The sequence below is a fragment of the Kogia breviceps genome, chromosome 3 (genome assembly GCF_026419965.1).
Source record: "Kogia breviceps isolate mKogBre1 chromosome 3, mKogBre1 haplotype 1, whole genome shotgun sequence".
In the NCBI taxonomy this organism is placed as follows: domain Eukaryota; kingdom Metazoa; phylum Chordata; class Mammalia; order Artiodactyla; family Physeteridae; genus Kogia; species Kogia breviceps.
The window spans coordinates 40,185,120-40,197,270 of NC_081312.1; the positions used below are offsets into that span (position 1 = coordinate 40,185,120).

At 41.6% G+C, this 12,151-nt stretch overlaps 1 protein-coding gene across 1 annotated transcript in view; it reads right to left on the minus strand.

The window, feature by feature from the left end:
• Window positions 1–12,151, minus strand: part of PRKCH (protein kinase C eta) — a 227,196-nt gene that overhangs the window by 144,085 nt on the left and 70,960 nt on the right. Inside the window, exon 2 of the mRNA XM_059059661.2 lies at window positions 10,505–10,568. Coding sequence (XP_058915644.1) covers window positions 10,505–10,568 — 64 coding nt within the window. The remainder of the gene's footprint in view (window positions 1–10,504; window positions 10,569–12,151) is intronic.

Here is a 12,151-nt window from a genome sequence, read left to right on the forward strand (position 1 = left end):
AAGTATTGCCAGCTGACAAGCTCATAAGGTGGATATAAATTTTCCAAAATTCTACCTATGGCTTGCAGGATCCAATTTTGTCACTGGCATAATACTCACAGTTGCTTGCCTTGAAGTAACTAGCTCATTTCACTCATTTTTAAGAAAATACCTGATAAAATCCCAAGTCTCCATAACTATAGTTTGTCCATCATTCTTTCAAGTAAATATGGTGCCCCATGGGGGGAAAAAAGTGGCTAGCTCAATCAAACAAGTGTTCTTCCTTGAGACACAGTAGTATCGTAGTATGTAGCAGAAGTGCCTTGTGCATATTTCCCACTTTGTCACACAGAATATTATAAAAATATATAGTCAAAGGATGACCTTAAGAACACTAATCATGTTTAGTGCTTCATCAAAGATATTCTTAAGTGAAACTCTTCCTCCCTGCAATTGCCACACAATTGCAGGGAGGAAGAATACACTGGCTACATGGACAATTGTACACTTTGGTGGCTTGATTCATTCTAAAGCACCAGCAGTTTTACCCACCACTTCTTTTGCACCACTGGTGCAAACTCCAACACATTTTTTAAAAAGACAGAACATCTTAGTATTATAAGGAAAATAGTTTTGAACTACAGACCTCTTGAAAATGTCTCTGGAACCTCCAGAAATCTGTAGGACCACATTTTGAGAACCAAATGAAGAATTTTGAACAAAAACACCACTTAAAAGTTTATCATCTGGGCTTCCCTGGTGGTGCAGTGGTTGGGAGTCTGCCTGCCGATGTAGGGGACGCGGGTTCATGTCCCGGTCCGGGAGGATCCCACATGCCGCGGAGCGGCTGGGCCCGTGGGCCATGGCCGCTGAGCCTGTGCGTCCAGAGCCTGTGCTCCACAATGGGAGAGGCCACAAAAGTGAGAGGCCTACGTACCGCAAAAAAAACCAAAAAGTTTATCATCAGTAGTCAATGCAAGTAAGAGAAGTAGTCAGGATGAAGCTAATGATGGTTGAGGTATAACTAGGCAAATATAGCTATCATATCCTAAGCTGAACTCGTTTATTTGACTTTTCATTTCTTCCAAGTCCTGGTTTAATGCCTGCATTAAGAGAAACTACGGATGATGATGGTAAAACTCAGCAAATCTTAAGCTCAGCCTTCTCAGACCTCTCAGATCCACACCTCGTATTTGAGAAGGTGGAACCTTTCCTAGGTCAATGTCAATCTTTAGGTTTAAGGAGGAGGAATCCAAGGAAAGCCTTGCAAAAAAGACATTATCCCAAAAGAGACAAAACTCTGAGGAGGGTGGGATTATACCAACTAAAGGACAGTCTTTTTTTCCCAAGGTAGAATAAAGATAAAACATGGAAACATCTCCCAGATAGCTAGGTGGCCTAGAAAGATCTTGGACCTCAGCATCCCAGTCTGAGCTTGTGTCTGGGCTCTGGCACTCATTATTCAGGAGACCATATAGCAAATCAGTGTCCTTGAGCTTTCATACTGAGGACCACATCAGCCTCAGAAGTTTGTTCTGACAAGCAAATGAAATAACATACAGGATAGCAGGAACATACAGAAGGCATCAATTACGAGGGTACGAGGTTATCCTGCTACCAGAAGAAAATGATAAAAAGGGCTGCTATTGCTACTTGCTCAATTACAGGCCTATCACAGTGTCTGGTCCTCAGAAGGAGTTCAATAAATGAGCCCGCTGTCATGGAAAGGAGGAGCAGGTCAACTATGACATGGGAAGATTAGTCTCAATCCTCTAAAAAGATCATTTCTTCTTTTTCCAGTTCCCCTTCTTTCCCCATTCCCCCAATACCTTTCTTTCTCTCCTACCCTGTCTCCAACCTGGCAGCCATTTCCAGTGGGAGCCACATAACTGCTTGGACCAGCAAGAGAACGGAAGAAGTCACTCATCCCTCAGGTTGAATGTACAGAAAGAATACATTAAAAAAAAAAAAAAAATCCTAGGGGCTTCCCTGGTGGTGCAGTGGTTAAGAATCCGCCTGCCAATGCAGGGGACATGGGTTTGATCCCTGGTCCGGGAAGATCCCACATGCCTTGGAGCAACTAAGACTGTGTGCCACAACTACTGAGCCCACACTCTAGAGCCCGCGAGCCACAACTGCTGAGCCCGTGCGCCTAGAGCCTGTGCTCCGCAACAAGAGAAGCCATCGCAATGAGAAGCCCACGCACCGCAAGGAAGAGTTGCCCCCGCTCACCGCAACTAGAGAAAGCCCGCACGCAGCAACAAAGACCCAATGCAGCCAAAAATAAATAAATTAAATTTAAAAATTAAAAAAAAAAATCTCAATTAAGAAAAAGTATATCAACAAGCTGTCACCAGGCTTGAAACATGAGAAAGGAATACTAAAAAACAACTGCCATCAGAGATAACATTTTCCCCTTTAAAAATGACACACATTGAGAGTGTCAGATACAGTGAGAAACTGGGTTGCAGCCTTCAAGCAGTTAACACGTTTCATCTGCCTTGGTACATGTGGCCACAATGATTTAGCAGAGAACATAATTATGTGTAAACCAGTGGTTTGACACAGGAAATTTGAGTGAAAATGGTTCAAAAAGATCATAATCTTACTCTACATCATAATGCACTGCCTTAGTAGAAAGAATAAGCAGATACCAAAATTCAAGCACTTTCCATATTCTTCCCTGGGGAAAATGTGTTATTAGTTCCAAGTAACATAATAAGAGCCTGAAAGAAGGGGGCAATTCAAAGTTTTAGCGAAGTTTTCTCAACGAGCTTCAAGTCCACAAATGACAGATGCTCTGTCAGGCGGCATTTTTGTTTGTCTTTTAAGAAGTTACTTTTTCCTCCTAAACTGGTGCAGAATACTTTCAAGTTTGCTTTGGGAACTCTGGGGAAGAAACATGTCCACAAAGAACTTTCATCTTACTATCTTCATGAAGATACTTCTACCATTAATTCTTTTGATTTACTTTCTTTTAGGAAACTATCTTAAAATTAAACTTTCTAAGTGCAAAATGTTATGTAATTGTTAATAGGAGATGATTCACTTGTCATTCATTATGAGTGAGAACTTTACAACAGAACGAAGGGAATTATCTTACTCATCTCTTCCTACCTGCACTTTTTGACTCACAGCTTAGTATTTATTTAGAACCTTTAAAATATTTCTGAAATACTTTAGTCACTTAAATTTTTTAACTCACCTCTTTGTAATACATAAAAATTGGGAATTAAGGATAAAATATATACAGACAAAAAACACCAGCTTTAATTTATAAATGAGAATAGGTAGCATGTGTTCAAAGTTAAAGCATCATTTGGATGTTGCAGAGGCAACCCAGATTCTGTTTTTTGTTTAGAAAATAGATTTTAATGTGTAGTTTTAATTTCTTATTAAAGAGAATCTCAAACACATGCAAAAGTAGACAGAAACTTATAATAAACTTACATGTAACCATCACCCAGCTTCAACAGCCAGCTTGTGGCTAATCTGGTTTTATCTGTACCCTACCTCCCCTCCTCCCACCTCTGGAATATTCTGAAGTAAATCTCAGCTATCATTTCATCAGTAAACATTTCAATATGTATCTCTAATAGACGCTCTATTTTAAACAACCAAAATGCCACAATCACTGCTAAATCAGGTTAATAATTCCTTAATATCATCATGTATACAGTTACTGTTCTCATTTTCCCAGCTGTGTCCTGGGAGTTATTGTTTTGCAATCTGTTTGATATGTTCTATATGTTGAAACTGGTTAATATGTTTCTCTTCTGTTACTTTGGTTTTCCTTCCTTCTCTTTTCTTTTTTGCTTCCAATTTTTAGTCAAAGGAACCAAGTCTCTTGTCCTATCAAATTTTTCCACAGTTTGGGTTTTGCTGATTGCATCTCCTGTGTCATTTAAAATGTGCCCCTATCCACTGTATTTCATCTACAATGGTGGTTAGATGTGGAAGATTGACCAGATTTGGGCTTGATTTTTTGACAAGACTACCCCACAGATGGCGTGGTGTGCTCCCATGAGGAAACACACATTGTCTGGTTTTTTCTTTGTGGGCCAATCACTGAAGTATAAGGTACCCTGAATCCAGGCAAACTTCACTTATGCAAACTACATTATCATCTTCAAATCTTAGACTGTATTTCTTAATAGCATTACAATGCAGCAACATCTTTTTTGATTTGTTCTCACATGAGGGCATATCGCTACTTTAACTTAATTTCTTTGTGTTGCTTCTCTTCCAATTATAACAGTTATGAGTTTAGTTTGATGCATTTTCATCAGTACTTCATCTTTTTTTTTTGGCCACTCCACTCTTCCAGGTAAGAACTAGTGCAAAATGGTGACAATTGAACAGGGCCACAGTGACAGCATCTAGAGGTTGCATTAAAAATCCAGGTCTATGTCATCGCCTTAATAAATTTCAGCTTGATTAAGTGACCAATCCAGTTGTTAGCTCCAGAAAGGCTTAGCCAGAATGAAATAAAGAGTGACATGAGACAGCCCTTTCAAAATAATAAATCACTTCATCTGTGCCTTGACAGCAGTGCTGACGGGAATTCGGTATCTGATCAAGAATGATAACACCTTTCTTAAGATGAACAATGGTGACGGGTTTTTGACCCAGTTGATAATGTTATGCCCTCAGCTCTGTGACAGATTTCCACGAAGCGTTTTCTTGCTCCATCTCAGGTTAATGAAGAGCCCTCACTGTAGGTTTTTAAGCAGGCTCATCTTCTTACCTCAGCATTAAACATAAACCTATACACAGCATACTTCATCATCAAATTGTGAAGCTACTACTGTTAACACCAATTCAAGTATGACTTTTCAAAAAGACTTTTATGTTCTGTCCTTTCTCCAAACTTCATTATCAGCATTTTGATGCCAGTTTCTACCATCTGGCGAAACAGTCCCTGGCATGCAGCAAGCACTCAAATATTATTGAACGAGTATATTAACAAAATGGGTGTTCATTAAGTAAACCTTCAGCAGAGTTTGGGTGAGTGTGACAAATTATAATCTGTGATCCAGGTCCTTAATTACTGGTGTTCCATGGAGTTCTGCTTTTATTAAACCTTGGCTTTCTCTCTAAGTCTTCTTGCTGGGTCCCTTCATCCTTGTGCGTGTCTCCCGCTGGCACCCAGAGCTACATCTCAGGCCTCCATCTCTTGCCAAACTCTAGACTCCTATTGCTAGTTCTTCCTCAACATCTCCACTTGGGTTTCCCACAAGCTTCTCAAACTCCACCTGTTCAAAGCTGAATTCATCACATTCCGTTCCTATGTTTCTGCTCTGGCGAAAAACTCCACAACACCCCTCTGAGCATCATCTGGGTCTCATCTTTATTCATCCCTGACACCCCACGAATTGCCAATTCCTGTTGGTTTCGAGATCTATTTATTTCTCATAGCTGTCCCCTCCTCTCCATCCATCCTGCAGATTTCAACTGAACTTGGGCTCTAGTAACCTCTCCCTTAGACAGCTTTAATTGTCTCTTGCTGGCTGTCTACACCCGTTTCCTCTTATGATCTGAACAGCCCCCAGCCCCAAGCCCCCTGTACCCACAGCTACCAAGTCAGATTTTGTTTCTCATTCCTTAAAACCCTTCACTGGCACCCCATCACGTCTACTAGCCTAGAAGTAGTGTGACCATGCCATTTATCCTCTAACCTGGGACCCTTCTGAGAGTGAAAGGTGACACTGGTAGTAGTTACAGTGGTATAGCAGACAAACTCAGATTGTCCCGGGCAAACCTAGGCATGAGGCCCTCCCAAGTCTCTCCTATACCTCCCACCGCACTCCCTCACCTTCGGCACCCTTCTCGCTACTTTCAGTCTCTGGAACCCGTTCTCTCACCCCTATGCCTGTGAACTAACTGTCATTCCCTCTTGAACCATCTTCCCCGGCCTGGGACATTTCTTTTTTTTTTTTTTTTTTTTGCGGTATGCGGGCCTCTCACTGTTGTGGCCTCTCCCGTTGCGGAGCACAGGCTCCGGACGCGCAGGCCTAGCGGCCATGGCTCACGGGCTTAGTTGCTCCGCGGCATGTGGGATCTTCCCGGACCGGGGCACGAACCCGTGTCTCCTGCATCGGCAGGCGGATTCTCAACCACTGCGCCACCAGGGAAGCCCTGGGACATTTCTATTGATCATTCCAACTTGCTTTAAACATCACCTCCCCTGTGAAACTTCTTCTAAAGTCTCCTGGCTGATCCAATCACATATTCCTGCCAGTCAACACCATGCCTTGAACTTATTCCTATGCTGGGACCTGGGCCCCTGCACTGCAAACATGGGCTGCATCTGCCTGCCTCCTATGAGCTCCTTCAAGTGTCCGTGTCTTGTTCATCTTTATCTCCCCAGCATCTGTGATGAGATCACAGGTCAGCACCCAGCAGGCATTTCTCATGTCATTTCTCAGTCATGTCTTATATTTAATAAAATTTTTTTTGCCTTAGCTACTAATTCAGCACAATTAATGAAAGATGAAAAGATGAGACAGGATGAAATAAGGAGTAGTAGCTCCTAATGCTTTTGTTTTTATTATTTATTTATTTATTTATTTTTGCAGTACGTGGGCCTCTAACTTTTGTGGTCTCTCCCGTCGTGGAGCACAGGCTCCAGACGCGCAGGCTCAGCGGCCATGGCTCACGGGCCCAGCTGCTCCGTGGCATGTGGGATCTTCCTGGACCGGGGCACGAACCCATGTTCCCTGCATCGGCAGGTGGACTCTCAACCACTGTGCCACCAGGGAAGTCCACTCCTAATGCTTTTAAAGGAGAGCTCTGAGATTATAGCATCTGGGCTAATAGCAGAACCCCTACAGGAGGCCATGAAAGGGAAACAGCCATGGCAATAAGCCAACATCATATTAGAAATTGTCCACTAAATGTTCAAAGCTTCTAGTATAAAATAGAGACAGTGTCAAAATAAAACACACCTGCTGAGTATACCTGGGGTCCCAGGCAGGGGTGGGGAGAATAACAGGACTCCTGCTGCTGTGACAACAGGAACACAGAGATGAGAACCCACCAGCGTGCCTTCATAGAGCACTCTACAGTTTGCAAAGCATTTCCCTACGCATTCTACCACCTGACCTTCAAAACAACCCTGTGAGATAGATCAGATGCATGCCGAGGCTCAACCAACACTTCTTTTTTTTTTTTAATTTAACTTTTACTTTATATTGGAGTATAGTTGATTTACAATGTTGTGTTAGTTTCTGCTGTACAGCAAAGTGATTCAGTCACACATATACATATATCTATTCTTTTTCACATTCTTTTCACATATAGCTTATTACAGAATATTGAGTAGAGTTCCCTGTGCAATACAGTAGGTCCTTTTTATCTATTTTATATGTAGTGGTGTGTATATGTTAATCCCAACCTCCTAATTTATGCCCCTCCCAACCTTTCCCCTTTGGTAATCATAAATTTGTTTTCTAAATCTGTGAATCTGTTTCTGTTTTGTAAATAAGTTCATTTGTATCATTTTTACAGATTCTACATACAAGTGATATATGATATTTGTCTTTCTCTAACTTACTTCACTTAGCATGATAATCTCTAGGTCCATCCATGTTGCTGCATGTGGCATTATTTCATTCTTTCATCAACCAACATTTCTTGAGCTTCGACAATCCCTCTGGGATCCCAGGCCAATGTCCCCTTCACAGCCTGAGCCATACCAGGCAAGCCTGACCTCATCCTGCTTCTTTACGTAAAACCCTTCAGCATCCCAGATGGAAACTAGAGCTCCAAATGATCTATCAGCCTACCTGTCACTTTATGGCCAGGGATGATCTAGGGTGGCTGACAGGTGAGAGGCCAAGCCAGGGTCATTCTCACAGTGCCAGGTCCAGGTGCTGCCATAGCTGAGGCAGGTGTGTGGGGGCTGGGAGGCTCCATTCCCTCCTTGTGTAACACACACAGAGGCAGCCATCACGTTCTCTGCATGTGACAAGGAAGCTGTGCCCTAAGGCAGCAGCAACGTGCCAGCTCAAGCTGAGCCCTGGCCTAGGAGCCAAACTGACAAGGCAAGGCTCCCACAGACAAAGAGAACAGACCTGAGCTTCTAAAATACAGCCCACACTGTGATGCCATAGATCCTGAAATTTCAACATTAAAAATATCTCTTTCTCAAGGATAAAATAGCTCTTTCAGCATCTTTTAAAATACGCAGGCACACCTAAGAGGGGCAGAGTGCTAAGGTAGCGATCACTATCATTTTAGTGTGAATTAGTCCATGAATTCACTGTCTTCCTTATTAGCAAGTGTTCCTGGAGAGAGAAGATCACTGGGCGTCTTACTGGAGTAAGAGACAGTGGAAGGCAGAGAACAGGAACGACTGACTTAGAGGGGAGGCGGAATTACCAAGGATGAACTTGGCCTGCCTCACCATTTTACGCAGGGTCACCTCTGAAAGGAATATAACTGCAATGACCTGGTAAGAACTCATCCCAGATAACACTTGACATTCCTTTCTTCTTATCACTGTAATTAATAAATTAATATTGGGTTGGCCAAAAAGTTCTTTTGTAACACAGAAAACCCGAACAAACTTTTTGGCCAACCCAATACTACGAGAATACTGAGGAGTATTCCAGAGCCATTGTTCTGATGTTTCCAGTGTAAAATTAAGGAAGATAAAAACTTAATAAAATTTAGTGCTAGAGAGCTGGTGTAACTCTAAAAAAAGATGTCATGTAATAACAATGGCACCATCAGACCTGGTCTAACATGCATGGCCTTACTCCACTGGTCCCTTGTCACTCAGTGCAAAAACGTAGTTCAGCACATTCAGAATCTCACTCACTCCTCATTCACACCTCTATTCTCACTGCTGGGCTTGTCTATACCATGGCTGTACCCATGTTCCGTGTGCTGTAAGAATGTTCTATCAGCAATGTTCTGTAATATTACATTATATTTTATTTGACTGAGTTATGAGCAGACTCATTTTTCTCACAAATCCTGTATGTTCAAGATACCAAGCCAAACCACAAGACCTGTGAGCAGGCAGAAGACCCCCCAAACTGTAATCTGGACAGTTTTTTCATGTTCATGTATCCCAAGTTTCTGCTAATTTCAAAAGATAAGATGCGACAATTGAAACAACAACTTGAAAAATGTTAACATTAAGACAATTTGCCCACATGAATGAGAAGGGTTGGCTGAGGTGAGAGAAAACAACCTCTCAAAGGTGTCATCAATTTGCAAAATGTCAACACCAAACAGACAAACCATGAAGCCACACATTTACAGATCTTTGCAAGGATTTTAGTAACGGTGGAGTAGCTTGTAATGGACTAATCTTCCCACCAAAAACAATTAAGATGTTTAGAAATACATTCTAAAACAATTAATTGGAAACACTGGAGGGCCACCAGAAAAGAGACAGAAATTAGAGGGAATCTGATATGCAACTTAAAACCACAAGATATCATTTCATAGCCACCAGCATGTCTAAAATTAAAGAGAACGACCATACCAAGTGTTGGGGAGGATACAGAGTAACTGGAACTCTTATACATTGCTGGTGGGAATATAAGAATATGACCACTTTGGAAAACCATTTGAGAGTTTCTTATAAAGTTAAACATGTATCTACTCTAGTACCCAGCAATTCCACCGCTAGGTATTTACCCAAGAAAAATCAAAGTGTAATTTACATACAAGAATGCTTATAGAAGCATTTTTTATAAGAACCCCAAACAGGGAAAACTCCAAAATGTCCATCAAGATGAGAATGAGCAAACAAAATTGTGCTACATTTATGTAACAGAATATCCAGCGGTAAAAAGGAACAGAATACTAATATACACAATGACATGAATGGGTCTCACAGAAATTATGCTGAGCAAAAGAAATCAGACACAAAAGAGAACATGCTATGTAGTTCCATTTATATGAACTTCCAGAAGAGACAAAATTAACCTATGGTGAAGAAACAAAGCAAACCATTGCATTTACTGCCTCTGGCAGCAGGGGATTAACTGGGAGAGGACACAGGGAACTGTCAGAGGGATGAAAATGTTCTATGTCTTGGATTGGAGCACTAGTTACACAGTTGTACGCATTTGTCAAAACCAAACTCTTCACTTCTGATCTATTCATTTCTCTGTATATAAATTTTACCTCAATTTTTTCAACATGGGGAATGGGAGATGGAGGTAGCACTAGGCAAAGAGGAACAGAATACCTTAAAGGACAGAATGAGATAAAGATTACAAGGAAGAGAACACAATCCTTAAATTTTTAATACACTCCTAGGGCAAACTAAAAGGTTGGTCCAAAGCCAAAAATCTAAAATACAGTTTAACAGACATGAACCAAAAGAGGCAACCCAAACCAATAGACCATTAGACAACAAAATACCAACCAGCCTGGTTTATACAGTCAATTTTTAAAGCGTCTTTTATGAAATGCTCTTTTTATATGCTCCATGATATAAATTCCTACTGAGTATGAACTAAGAGTGCACAAATACAAGAAACCACCCCAAATTCATTCTTACCTTCAGTGAAACTTCCTGTTAGGGTTATTACAACAAATACTTTCCCTTCTGGCTCCAGATCCACCTAGAAAGAGAGAAAAAAATTGTATGTTTTATGCTAATTTTGAAGTATTTTTTTGTGGGCCTCAAATAATTCTTGACAGAGAGGCCTCAATGCACAAATCACAGCCATAAATCAGATCTATGTTCTTCACTGAACAGCAGAGGGGCAGAAAACAAGTGACAGCACAAGAAACTGTAAAGGATGAAAAGCAGATCTAAATGAAACCGTGCAACGTTTTCCCTCTCTTGAATGTTTTCCTCTTCCATTTTGGCTCTTTGTGATATTGATGAACAACCATACACATGGTCACTGTTTTTGAGACACCCCTAACTGATGTGCACCGTTTGCATGAACAATATTTTACTAAACCACGTGGCAAGTGAATGAAGTAGAGAAATAATGGCAACATAAAGGCAACGAACCAACGTGCCATGGTCAACTGCGTACCTTTAGTTTGAGGAAGTAAAGAGTTTGAATAGAGGAGTGCTGTCTCTGTCTACACCATTTCCACCTGAGTGCAGTTCATCTTCAGGAAGCACCAGGGAAAGCAGTACGTGTGCTGTGCATTCACTACTCTCGACTGTTCATGGGAACATCAACGTTCCTTCAAGTTCTTATCTACGAGCTGAGAAAACAAGACAGATGTTCTGCCAAGGAGGCAGCTGTACGTCTTCTCACTAGAGCCTGTCCTCTGCACACACTCCCGTCTCCCAAAGACCTTCACACAGCATGGCCCCAGGATGGGGCAGCACCCTCCATATCTGCTCTGACCACACTGGCCCAGGTAGGCAGGCTCTGCCCTCTTCATGCTAACCTTGAACTACCCACGAACACCTCTAAGCCATGGATTCTGAGGTTCTTTGGGGCTCCGATACATAAATTTACAATTGTCCGTAAATAAAATCTTGTCAGGTTTAGCCTATGGCTTCAGCTCTGCCTTTGACCTTTTGTCTAAGAGAGGGAGGTTCAGAGAAGCTGAGTATAGATATGGATGGTCTTTTGGGTAGAATATTAAATTTAAATAAGCTGCAAATCACATGGTACAATGTCCGAACTAGACCAGGACACGGGACTCCAGTCTGACTGCCGTAGCAGCTCTGCACTGTGGGCAAGGTCCTTAACCATGCCCAGCTTCACTGCTCCCATCTCCAAGTCCATGGTGTCATTATTCAGCATTTCTGACATGGCTTCTGTCAGACAATCTCAAAGAGCCTTAACGGTACTATTTACTGTTTGTATTGTATCTATAGATGACCAGTACCGAAGAAAAGAAATGCACTAACCTTACCCTAGACTTCACCACCCCCTGTTTTTAAGCACTACACCCTGTTTATACTTTTTCAAAATAAAAGATGCCTGTTTTATACTGACTGGGAGAGCTTCATCTATGTAACAGCCAATTCTTATAAACCCTGCCTTTTTCTGCATTCAGTCTGTTATCAGTGTGGTTACCACACCGTAACTCACACTCCAGTGTTCCAATCAGCTTCTTGCATCACGACTACTAACTTAACAATATCCCCTTAAGTATCTTAACACCACTTGTGAACCTTTAGAGAACAGTTCTGAAAATAGAGCTCTCTGGAGAGATGACTAACTAAACA